We start from the raw sequence: 13,540 nt of genomic DNA on the forward strand, positions 1-13,540 counted from the left end.
AAGCCAATTGATATTTTTAAGGCAGTGATAGATAAATTCTTGTCAGGAGTCATGTGGAGAGGGCAGGAGAATGGGGTTAAGAGGGAGAGATAGATCAGTCATGTTTGAATGGTGGAATAGATGGGTCAAATGGCCTAATTCTGCTCCTATCACTTATGACATGACCAATGATCCTGATGAGAAATATCATTTGAAAAAATTGCTGTGTGTCATGAAGTGATTCAAGTTGCAAATGCACAATTAAACATCACACACAGCTTTTTGTTATCAAAGTAACGTTATCCTTATTAGATTTTTTAATATTTTATTATGTATTTGTTCCTGGGATATGGACTGGGGTTTATTCTCCATCTTCCATTGCCCCAGAAGCTGAGAAGGCAGTTAAGAATTAGTGACATACACTCCTCACAGGAAAGCAGATCTCTTTCTGTGAAGGAACTGAGTGAGGCAGATGGGGGTTTTGATGACCATCCAGTAGCATCAGACTTGCCTTAACCGATATCAGCCTTTTAAATGAAAGATTTATTTAACGCAAACTCTAATTCCACAGCTGCTGAAGGGGGATTTGAACTCATGCCTTTGCATCAATAGCCTGAGCATCGGAATGCTTGTCCAATAACTTAATCTCTGCGCTGCCATACGAGAATAACCAAAGTACACAGCCTGAAATTTGAAACGGAATGAATTGAAAAGCTGTAATGTGACCAAAGTATCTGAATCACTGCAAAGAGAATAAAACTGACAATCTCCCCCCCCACTCCCACTCAAATAGGAAAGTACGCCTTCATTCTTGCATCTCCTGCCAGCATATTTGAATTTAAAAAGTCACTCTCCACCAAAAAAGAACCAAAATATTTGACATATTTTTAAATGACTGCTTCATCTTACTGAAAACTTGATGAAGGTGCTCTTTAACTGGTGGGATTAATTCCTGGAGATACGCACAAAAAGCTGGAATAACTCAGCGGGTCAGACAACATCTCTGGAGAAAAGGAATAGGTAATGTTTCAGGTCAAGACCCTTCTTAATCAATAGCAGTGAAATAACCTTGATAAATTCCTTGTTTTCCGTGTTAAAGAATGCCGCATCTATGCTATTTTCTTTTCTGTACATTAAGGTGCAGAATGGATTATTATCTTCCAGAGTGGTACAGTTAGGGCGAGTAAGGATAATTATCAGAATGGAATCTTATCAGGGTGTAGAAGGGTTTTTAAAACTGAAAATCAAAATGAAGCTCTAAATTTACATGCGAGAGAGATAATTGAAAGCCTGGCAACTGCAAATGTGATCAGAGAATCTAAAGGCAGGCTGATGTGCTGCCCTTTATAACAATACGAATTGGCACACAAAACTAAATCAAGTCGACTTCTAGTTCTGATTATTTAACTGAAGCTACGGATCTACACCAATAAATCAGAGCCTGACTTGTCACTTTGCTCTTGATTTGGAGAATAAATAAACATATCTGCACTAAATGTAGTCCATTGCCTGGAAATCCAAATTGACAGTTGATGGGTTTTGCTAAACAAAGTGCATCAGAGCTGGTAAAACAGACCTGGTTTTATGTCACCCGGAATTAATTGAGGATGATGAAATGGTTGCTGCAGGAATTTGAGACCCAAACCAGGGTTAAACGGAGTCTTGCACCTCTGAGCTTTAGTGCTCGTAATAGTGGTGACAATGGGCACTGATGACTATATTGCATCAATGCAAGCTTGACAATGCAGGCAAAGCCTTGACGTAAAGAGGTAATGTATCCTTGCGGCAGGAGATGTGGACCAAAAGTGTTCATGACAAGATCACTTTTAGGCGGATGCAATATAAAAAAGATAATGCTGTATCCTCCAGAGACACGGATACAAGAGGATCTCCAAAAAAAGACAAGTTCTGGATGTTCTTTCACTTGGTAAACAAACAAATTTAAACCACCATTGAATGCTTTAATTCTCCCAATGTGCGCGATTACACTGAACACTCGATTCTGAATGCAAGCCACTAATTCAAGATAAAGCTGAACCACATGCAGCAACGGTTCAAGATCTCCAGCTACAGGGAAAGGCTTAACATGGTCTGATTAACAGACTGCACTGAGATTTATTCCGGCAAATCCCCAGCGCTGCAAGTAACGGCAGAATGACAAAACAAAAATCATTCCAGAGTAATTTAATTTCGATTTACCAGAAGTTGGAGCTCGTGTGGAAAAGCAAGTTGATCCGAGGAGATAAAATCCTCTTCGTCCTGGAATTAAAACGCTTTATTTATTTATAGTTAAAACAACAAGAATTGTAACCCCCTGCAATGAAAGGGCTCTCTGATAATTGACCATTCACCAATGCAAGTATGATACTGGTACAATCCACGCCATTTAAAAGTATATGCAGTTCCACTTTAACTACATTCACCCACGCTACGAGCAGGCAAGACAAACCAGCGCACTGTCACATAAACGTGTTTATTAAACTCTTATTCGGGGCTGCAGCAGAACAAAATAGCCAGCGCTCAAGGTCATCGCGAGAAAAATTAGCACGATTTAACACCCTGTGAATGGTGTACGCGCCAAGCGAAAAGATCGTCGCCCATCAAACGTTGTAATATAAATTGTAATTTCAAGTGCAGAATCTTAGTCCCCGGGAAACTGAAACCATCACCTACAGCAGTAATACAGTAATCTACAGCAAATTACTTCTCAGGTTTCATTGAATCCAAGCAACACTTTACCTTGCAGCGGCGGAATGCAGTCCTCTTGCCTGTCGATTTTATATAAAGTCTATCCCAACGTGGGGACGACGTGAAATCGACACAGTTCAGGAGCACAATGCAACAATGTAACAATTCGCAGCGAGACTGATACTGACACAGAGCGCGCCCATTCCGCGGCGGGGGAATGGATGCTTGCTTTCAGTTCAATAAAAACATTAAAGAGGTGTCACTCTGCAAGCATCAAATCGTGTTCGCATTTTAAGTGTCTTACCCACAATTAAAGGGAGTGTTCACGTGTTAGCCGGCGCTTGAATGCCAATTAATTAAAAGGCCGATTGGGGTTTTGGCGTTCAGCTACTTCCTCTGTCCCCTGCTTGATGTTGATGTGTCCCTGAGAATTGTATCTTCCAGCAGGATGTCCAGTCTGCATCAATGAAGCCAGGAGATGCTCTTGAACCCTGCTGTCTGAGCATGCTGATTCACACGAGCTGCGGCATAGTCGAGTACAGTAGAGTTGTCTTACATGACATTTTCAGATAAAAACATGCGGCGGCGATTTCATTCAATAAGACTTGAAACCACAGCCGGGGCTATAAATACACCACTTATACTCAAAATACTCCGCGCATAAACTTTGCTACTTACACAATAGCGACATGTTAAGGATATGTCAAAATAATCATAGTTGGAAAGGCTATGTTTTATAATAGTTGGAAAGGCAATGGCTGTTTTATAATTTTACTTCCAGCTCTGAACAGCCTCCCTGACAGTGGTAATAAAGGCCATGGGATGAAAGTGGCCTTCCCCATCAATTGTAGGTAAATTGGCTGATTGGCTAGGAATTGAGTGTGGAGAAGTGATTCGGTAACAAGTCCAATACATCAGATCAGATAGTTAAAAGCAAAGCCATATTTGAGTCGGGCATGTGGCTGGAAAGGCCGAAAGTATTGGCCAGACCTGATTGCCCTTGAGAAAATTGGGTTATAAAATGCTTCATTTTATGATGAAGATGCTCCCGTAATGCTCTTCAGTAGAAAGTTTGAGGATTTCACAACCATTTCACATTGAGAACGTGCCGAGGAACTTGGAACTGATGATGGTGCTTCTGGGGTTGAGGTCTGCTTCAGTATTAGTTGAAGGGTCCATCCCACCTGATTACATGGAGCATGGTGTCCACCTTTCTAGTTGGTCCATTCTGGTCTCACTCATAGGACCAGTCACACACCACCAAAGTGATCTACCTGAATATAATCAACAGCCCTGGTCTCTCTCCCTCCTCCCCAACATCACAAGAATGATCTGACTGCCTTCTCACAATCATCAAAATGATTTCCAACCTCCTCCTCCCCTTCACCACTATCATCTGCCCAACATCAATGACGAATCATTTGCCCAATATCGCCACCATCTTTCTGATGCACGCTCCCCACCATCTGCCTGATTCTGCTGATGAGACCTCCAACTCCCCCTGTATAATCATCTCTTGTGACCAGCAGCCCACCTCAGGCCCTGGCACCAAGTCCCCACACTCTCTGCAATCCTGGCTCCAGGCCTCTCATTCATAATCTCTGCAATGTGAGGAGGTTCTGGAGAAAGAACCAATGCTATGGCAGATGCTGATCTGGGCATCCGTATGCTAGAATATCAGAGGGCAATCAGCGAGTTGCTAATGGCCAGATTTCATCCACAATCCATAATTTCGAGGAATTTGATTGTGGGTCATTTGTGTGTTCTAAACTGTGAGCATGAAACAGAGAGTTATGAAGAGGGAAGAAAAAAAAGAAACTTATTGGATCTGAATTGCAACCAATTGGCCGTATCCAATAATCCAAGCCAGGAAAGTACCTGTGAGTCTGAAACCCATCTTTCCAATGTGTTGCAATTCACTGTATTATTGTACACTATAGACTATGTTGGCAGTGGACAGAGTGAATGTTCCAAATGGGAATGGTGGTCTTGATCCAATGGTTGCTTTGTCCCCAAAAGAATTGAACTTTATGAGATGTTGAAGTTTAGTTTTAGTTTTAATTTTAAAGATACAGTGTGTAAAAAGGCCCTTCAGTCTACTGAGCACCGATCACCCATACAGTAGTTCTATCCCACACACTAGGGACAAATTACAGAAGCCAATTAATCTACACACCTGGACATCTTAGGAGTGTGGGAGGAAACTGGAGCACCCAGAGAAAACCCACGTGGTCACAGGAGTAACTTGCAAACTCCGTACAGAGAACACCTGTAGTCAAGATCAAACCCGGGTCCCTGGCGGTTTTTGGCAGCAACTCTACCGCTGTACCACTGTGCTGCCTCCCAGGTTGCACTATGCCAAGTATGAGATGTTGTCATGAGATCATTTAATGATGGTGGAATGCCAGAGTTTCTACAGTTGAGCCACTTGCTCTGAAATGTCCACCTGGTGGAGTAGCAAAGACATGAATAAAGCTGTTGCTTTCAAACTTCTACTTGGTCACCATCAGGATGGTAATGAAGAGACCCTGGGCCACAATGATGTACTTGAATATCAATTGTCAGTGCTTTATCTTGTTGGAGATAATAATTTCATGGTATGAATGCAGTGTAGATTCAAAACTGTGAGCAGCAAGCAGAGAGAGAGGAAAAAAACCCCAGAAAGAGATGTATTAGATCAGGATTTCAACTCATTATAGTTATGCAATAATCCAAGCTGAGAAAGTACTTTTGTGAATATGAAGTAATGATGGGATCAAACAAGATGCCGTTATTCAGCTTGTGGTCGTGTGGAGAATGGTTGTTTGTGTGCTCGGCTGCTTCAGTACAACATAGCCATTTCCCCCCCATGACCCTGTGAGAAAAACTGCTCGCCAGGACAATGAAAGCTTTGTCCTGTTGGTTTGAAGCAAACAGAATCACGGTTATGACTGATCACCCCCTCACTGTTGATCAGGAAATATTACCTCGACAAATCGACAGGTTTGAAAAATGTGAAGCTGCCAATACTTTAATGCAACGTTTGTTTTGCTGCTACATTTTTTTTATAGAGAAATCAACTAAGGGCTAAAACTATTTCCAGTGAGTCCCCTCAATTATGGTAATTTTTAATAATAGACAAATCTTTCAAATTTAATGTGATGAATTAAAGCCTGAAGAAGGAATGGAACCTCGACTTCCATGTCCTTTATTGCAAAAATAAGGAAAGCATGTGAATAGACTGTCTTTCACATTTCCATTGGGGTTATTGATCTAATGCAGAAAATGCTGAAAGTGGGATCCATAACCATGTGGGAAGGACAAGAGTGCACCTGATTCAAATGAACCCATTATTGCTGCTTGTGTGGAAGGATGGTGTACAAAGATTGAATGGCGAAGGTGGGGGTGGATGAAGGAACCGCCAACTCAATAAAACTGCTACAGATGTTCTGCTGAAAGGATTCTGACTGGTGGCATCATGACCGGATCCAGCAATTTCCACGCACAGGAGGGCAATAGGGAGAAGAGAGTGGGGGACTCAGCCAAGTCCATCAAGGCACAGCCCACCCCACCATTGAAAACATCGACATCACGTACAGCAGCCATCATCAAGGACCCCCACCATCCAAGCCATGCATTCTTCTTACTGTTACATAGAGAAGCCTGAATTCTCACATCTCCTCACAGATATTTTAACTATTGGTTCTTGAATCAACCGCACAACCCTAATACCACATAGACTTATTTATAATGATGTCTTATTGCACTACTTTCTTGATTTAAAAAAAGTCTCATTCTCTTCACTGTAGTTTAATTTAAATGAGCATGGAAACACACCCTTCAGCCTACTGAGTCCATGCAGACCTTCAATCACCCATTGACACTAATTCTATATTATTCCACTTTCTCATCCACTCCCTATGCATTAGGATCAATTATTTTTTTACAGAGGCCAATTAACCCTCAAACCCACACATCTTTGGGATGTGGGAGGAAACCAGAACACCTGGAGGGAACTCACAAAGTCACAGGGAGAACGAACAAACTTTTTCACCCAGAGAGTTGTAAATCTGTGGAATTCTCTGCCTCAGAAAGCAGTGGAGGCCAATTCTCTGGATGCTTTCAAGAGAGAGTTAGATAGAGCTCGTATAGATAGCGGAGTCAGGGGATATGGTGAGAAGGCAGGAACGGGGTACTGAATGTGGATGATCAGCCATGATCACAGTGAATGGCGGTGCAGCTCGAAGGGCCGAATGGCCTACTCCTGCACCCATTGTCTATTGTCGATTGCCACACAGACAGCACCCAAGGTCAGGATCAAATCCAGTTCTCTGGCGAGGTGAGGCAGCAACTCTACCAACTGTGCCACTCTGTCATCCTACTGTCTTGGAGGATCTATGTGCAATTTATGTATGACATGGAGAATTGATCTTTTTGTGTATCATCTGAGTCTATGTGCCAGTGATGCTGCTGCAAGCAAGATTTTAATTGAACCCGCTCTTCACCAAACTTGTGCATATCACCTATTCACTTTCTTCAGAGATGCTGCCTGGTCCATGAGTTACTCCAGCACTTTGTGTCCTTTTGACAATAAATTCTTGACGTGATATTCGATGATATCATACCTCAGAAAAGAATAAAAGCAATAAATAAATGAGAGGAAAGTAAAAAATTACATGGAGCATTAGTTACAGAAGTGAAGCAGCATTGCTACTCATCTCCCATGTTCTCCACTCTGCTGAATTTACCTTATTAGGTTGTGGAAGAACGGCTTTGTTTGACCAAATAATCCTCGACTAATACAACAAGTCTTTGAGCAACAGCTGAGCCACAAGTGATATAACTGACTGATGTGTTGTGGGCCAGAACAAATATCCTTTACAAATTCCACTGGCAGCTTCTGACAGTCAATAAAAGCTCATCTCAGCTCTGCAAGCTGTCAAAGTATCAAAAGTTTTCAATTCAGAAACTGTTTACGACCTACTAAAAGGAAATATTTAACATTTCTTAAAATCAAACATGTATAAAGTCCTAAAAACTCAGTAAATAAAATAAAACAATTAAGTGAAACTCAATAGACTCTTCAGTCTGAAAAAGGGTCTCAACCCGAAACATCACCCATTCCTTGTCTCCAGAAATGCTGCCTGTCCTGCTGAGTTACTCCAGCTTTTTGTGTCTATCTTCGGTTTAAACCAGCATCTGCATTTCCTTCCTACACAAGTGAAACTCAATAATTGAAATACGTAAATGTACCTTGCCTTATTCTTTGCTATCCTCCCTGTAGTCTGATGATCCACATTAAATAAAAAGAGGTTCAAATTCTTGCATCATATGGAACTTGGCTTGGGTAAGGACACAAAGTACTGGAGTTAGAGATTCAGATTCAGATTCAGATTATTTAATGACCACACAGTCAAGCTGATGGAATTCATGTTCAGTACAGGATGTTACACAATAGGCTGATTCCCGCCAAACATAACATAAAACACAATAACATACAGTATACAGTACATGCACGAGGTGGCTATGTGATGTTGTCATAGAGTGTTCAGAGTTCGAATTGCATGTGGGTAGAAACTGTTTCTAAATCGTGATGTTTTGGCGGGCAGTGAGCTGTAGCGCCTTCCTGACGGCAGCAGGTGGAAGATGTGGTGAGCTGGGTGGAGGGATCAGAAATGATTTTCTTCACCCTTGACACGGACCGTTTGAGATTGAGTGATTCTATTGATGGGAGGGGAGTGCTGATGATTTTGGATGCTTTGTTGACAATGCGCTGTAGTTTATTACGGGAGTGAGTGTCTAAACTGCTGTACCAAACTGTTATTGATGAAGTGAGCATGCTTTGGATGATGGCTGTGTAAAATCGGATTAGGAGATGTTTCCTCACTCTGAACCTCTTGAGCTGACGGAGAAAGAAAAGTCTTTGGTTGGCTTTTTTATAAATGTGATCTGAATTGATTTTCCATTTGAGGTTATTGCTTATGTGAGTGCCAAGAAATTTGAATGAGTCAGTGGTGGATATGGGTTCGCCTGAGATGAGTAGGGGGGTCTTGGGTTGTGCCTTACGTCTGAGATCAATGATAAGTTCATGTGTTTTTGATGTGTTGAGTAGGAGGTTATTATCTGTGCACCAAGTGACTGCTTTGTGTGTTTGAGTGCGGTATTCTGTTTCGTTGTTGTTAGAGATGAGACCTATGATGGTTGTGTCATCTGCGTATTTATATATTTTAACTGAACTATACTGGGATGTGAGTTGATGTGTAGAGTGAGAATAACCAGGGTGACAAGACGCAGCCCTGAGGGGCTCCTGTACTGAGGTGCAGAGGGTGAGATATGGTGTTATGTATCTTCACCCTCTGTTGTCTGTTCCAAAGGAAGCTATAGATCCAATGACAGATGCAGTGTTCAATGTTCATGTCCGTTAATTTATGGAAGAGTTTGACCGGGTTGATGGAGTTGAATGCCTAACTGAAGTCCATGAACAGGATGCGGGCGTAAGTGTTGGCGGTTTCCAGGTGTTGCAGAGTGTGATGGATGGCCAGGTTGACTGTGTCTTCTACTGACCTGTTGGCTCTATATGCAAATTGGTGTGGGTCCATGTTGGAGGAAGTGCTGGTTTTGAGGTGAGCGAGAATAATGCGCTCAAATGACTTCATGGCCACAGATGTAAGGGTCCAAGGGTCAGGCAGCATCTCTGGATAACATGGATAGGTGACGCTTCTGGCTGGGCCACCTCTTCAAATCCTTCCCTTGGGTTCAATGAGTCAAGTTGATGGCATAAACACTCAGGTATCCTGTGCAAGGAGCTGCAGGGAGTCCACTAATAAAACACAGACAGAAAATCTCAAAAGTAGCTGAGCCATTTAGTTTGAGTAGGGTCTCGACCCGAAACGTTGCCTATTTCCTTCGCTCCATAGATGCTGCCTCGCCCGCTGAGTTTCTCCAGCATTTTTGTCTACCTTTGATTTTCCGGCATCTGCAGTTCCTTCTTAAACATTTAGTTTGAGACGTCCGTTAAGGAATGCCAACAGTTTGTGGCTAACGGGTAGCGTTTACCGGCAAAATCCATGTCAATGTTAGAACCTGCACCTTCTGCACCTTACCTGAGTGGTCACATCATCATCCCATTTAGGGAAGTAAGATTCTTTCTGAGGCAGGATACTACCTGCAGTACTCTCCAGCTGTCAACAAATATTTATAGGTATACACTGCCACTAATTCCTTTTATCCTTTCATTGTTGATGCCTTTTACGAGCTCATCACCTCCACTGAAACTTCTTTTTGCCCTGTCTTCCAACCATCCTTCTCCCTCCCCTGCATTCAGCCTCCCCCCCCCCCCCCCCCCGATTGAATGTGTATGCATTTCCCTCACCCCGTTTCGCCTTTTCACTCTACATGCTACATCTGTTCAATTCTGTTTCACTCTACATGCTACATCTGTTCCTGCCTTTGTAAAGTTCCTCATTCACCATTGTTTCCCCACCATACGTATCTAACTTCTTGTCCTCTATGCCTCGTTTTGGTTCACCTTTTTCTCTTTAGACCTCTGGGATCTCTGCATCTCACAGCCACTGCTCGCTTTCTTTACAGCTGCCACACCTTCTCTCCTCTCAGCAGTCAACATTTGCCAGCCTGACTGCTCTTCTTGCCTCCTCCAGTTCTATTCTCCAACCCCTCTACTTAACCTGTCCTTCCTGCCATCAGATCCCAACTCCATTCCCTTCTCCTTACTTCCTTTGCCTGTCACTGTGCACTTCCTCCACAGTTCAGTTCAGATAGTTTATTGTCACATATACCGAGGTACAGTGAAAAGCTTTTGTTGCCTGCTGTCCAGTCAGCAGAAAGACACAGTCCTTATCTCCGTTCACTCTCCTCTCCTCTTCCCGTCCACCTCCCTCTATTTCCTTCTCTCAGACTTGGACTGCATCTTGTTCCTCACCCTACCATAACTGGTTCAAACTAACCATCTTATTGCATGAAGCCGAATACTTCAGCTGGCTTTGATGCCCTATATACAATCCCCTGGGGGAATATCCAAACTGTCATACAATTCGGGTTAGTTTAAAGAAACTCAGCTCATACCCTGCCATCTTTGGGTGCACATAGCTATTTCTTAGTAGCTTGTTTAAAGCACATGACTTGCTGAACGGTCAGAAACAGATTTTGCAACAATTACAACCAAAATAGTTATATCCCCAGTTGTAAAATGATGGATATCCTCCACTAACAACTTTATTAAATATCCGATTTGGTTTCAGCTTTGATTGATGTTGTTATTTATTATGCTTAATGCAATTTCACCTCTAATCTGTCAAACTTTGGCACCTTCCTGTAAAGGGAATCATTTGGACCTTTCAATGCTGCAGTGCATCTGGGGCTCAGTTTCTCTACCTCCCTAATGCTCCTCGCTACATGAACAGCATAAACAATGCCATCTGCAATTTATTGTTAACCTTGCATCCCAGTGTCTCCATTCAATAAAACCTAAACCCTTGTGGTCGCATTACTCAATCCGTGCCAGCTTTGTTCATTGTAAACTTCCGTGTTGACGCACATAATGACTAAGGGAATAAAGGACAAAGAGGAGCTATTTCCTCAGGTACAGTTTAGTTTAGTTTAGTTTAGTATGGAGATACAGCGCGGAAACAGACCTTTCGGCCCACGGTGTCCGCACCGACCAGCGATCCCTGCACATTAACACTATCCTATGCGCACTAGGGACAATTTACAATTTTACTGAAGCCAATTAACCTACAAACCTGCACGTCTTCGGAGTATGGGAGGAAACCGGAACACATGGGGAAAACCCACGCGGCCACAGGGAGAATGTAGAAACGCCGTACAGACAGTACCAGCATCTGCAGTTCCTTGTTATTTATATGAGATTGATGGATTTTTTTTAAAGCAATGTTATTAACGTTATGGAATCAAGTTGCATAACTGGAGTTAGAGTCATAGAGTGATACAATGTGGAAACAGGCCCTTCAGCCAAACTCGCCCACACCGGCCAACAATGTCCCAGCTACAGTAGTCCCACTTGCCTGCACTTGGTCCATATTTCTCCAAACCTGTCCTATCTATGTACCTGTCCAATCGTTTCTTAAACGATGGGATAGTCCTACTGTCAATTACCCCCTCTGGCAGCTTGTTCCATACACCCACCACCCTTCGTGTGAAAAAGTTACCGTTCGGATTCCTATTAATTTTTTCCCCTTCACCTTGAACCAATCTCCTCTGGTCCTCGATTCCTCTACTCTGGGCAAAAGACCCTGTGCATCTACCCGATCTTTTCCTCTCATGATTTTATACACCTCTAGAAGATCTCCACTCATCCTCCTGCGCTCCATGGAATAGAGACCCAGCCTACTCAACCTCTCCCTATAGCTCACACCCTCTAGTCCTGGCAACATCCTTGTAACTCTTTTCTGAACCCTTTCAAGATTGACAATATCGTTCCTATAACATGATGCTCAGAACTGAACACAATATTCTAAATGCGGTCTCACCAATGTCTTATACAACTGCAACATGACCTCCCAACTTCTGTTCTCAATACTCCGACTGATGAAGGCCAAAGTGCCAAAAGCCTTTTTGACCACATTATCTACTTGCGACTTGACCTTCATGGAACTATGCACCGATACTCCTAGATCCCTCTGCTCTACAACACTACCCTGAGGCCTACCATTCACTGTGTAGGTCCTTCCCTTGTTCGACATCCCAAAATGCAACACCTCACACTTCTCTGTATTAAATTCCATCAACCATTCCTCCGCCCACCTGGCCAATCGATCCAGATCTGCTGCAATCTTTCACAACCATCTTCACTGTCTACAAAACCACTCACCTTTGTATCATCAGCAAACTTGCTAATCTTGCCCTGTATGTTCTCATCCAATTCATTGATGTGTAGATGACCTACAGTAACGGGCCCAGCATCGAACCCTGAGGCACACCACTAGTCACAGCCATCCAGTCTGAGAAGCAACCTTCCACCATTAGAAGGTTGCTTCCTTCCATGGAGCCAATTTGCTATCCATTCACCTGTCCCTCCTTCTATTCCATGTGATCTAACATTCCAGAGCAGCCTACCATGCGAAACCTTGTCGAACTGAAGTCCATGTACACAACTTCTACAGCTCTGCCCTCATCAACCTTTTTGGTCACTTCTTCAAATAAATCAATCAGATTCATGAGACACAACCTCTACTATGAACAAACTGAATGATGGAACTGCCTTACGGGATTGAATGGCCTCTGCTGGCTCCCAAGTTATGGTATTCCACAGTGGATCAGTTTTGCTTTTCCCAGCTTTGTTTATTTTTGCTAGCATCAGGACCACAATGAATGATTACAATTGGGGTCTGGAACCTGCTATCAAAATAATACTGAGTCTTTTGGCACTCACTGTGGCATGAACGTCACAGTTACAAACATCCAAGTATTGCCTTGTGTTTCTCTGTTCTTTGCTTTTGAAATCAGCATTGCTCATTCTGCTCAATTGAAATGATGCGAAAGGTGCAAAGGGCAGTGTATATGAAGCACATGCAAAATATACACACCACATAAGTCATCCATTTATTCTCTGTTAGTGAGTGATATTGGGAAAGTTAATGTTTATTGCCCAATAAATCAATGAATTGTAGTTGAATACGTGCTGGAGAGCGTTCTTGAACTGGTGGAGTGTAAGTGGAGTGAAGGTACTTCCACAGTTATAATAGGTAGAGTATTATAGGGTCATTGAGTTAGACAGTAAGGAAACAGGCCCTTCAGCCCAACTTGTCCATGTTCTTACTAGTGTCCATTTGCCTGCAATTGGCCGATAGCCTTCTAAACCTTTTTTATTCATGTACCTCTTTAAATATCTTTTAAATGTTGTTATTGCAACCATTTA

General features: G+C 42.6%; 1 protein-coding gene across 4 annotated transcripts in view; it reads right to left on the bottom strand.

Moving 5' to 3' along the window:
- The window catches only part of LOC116988463 (hippocalcin-like protein 1), a 116,391-nt gene extending 103,294 nt beyond the window's left edge, over window positions 1–13,097 (bottom strand). The window contains exons 1-2 of one of the 4 annotated variants that reach the window (XM_033045181.1): window positions 13,055–13,097; window positions 10,394–10,399 (exon numbers count right to left, since the gene is read on the bottom strand). In XM_033045181.1, the coding sequence (XP_032901072.1) occupies window positions 10,394–10,399; window position 13,055 (7 nt within the window). In that variant the 5' untranslated portion in view covers window positions 13,056–13,097. Of the gene's footprint in view, window positions 1–2,178; window positions 2,239–2,718; window positions 2,866–10,393; window positions 10,400–13,054 lie in introns of those variants that run through there. The other 3 variants (XM_033045183.1, XM_033045182.1, XM_033045184.1) reach the window with 3 other exon arrangements.
- Between the last annotated feature and the right edge of the window lie 443 nt (window positions 13,098–13,540).

Source organism: Amblyraja radiata, chromosome 27, assembly GCF_010909765.2.
Source record: "Amblyraja radiata isolate CabotCenter1 chromosome 27, sAmbRad1.1.pri, whole genome shotgun sequence".
NCBI classification, from domain to species: Eukaryota; Metazoa; Chordata; class Chondrichthyes; order Rajiformes; family Rajidae; genus Amblyraja; species Amblyraja radiata.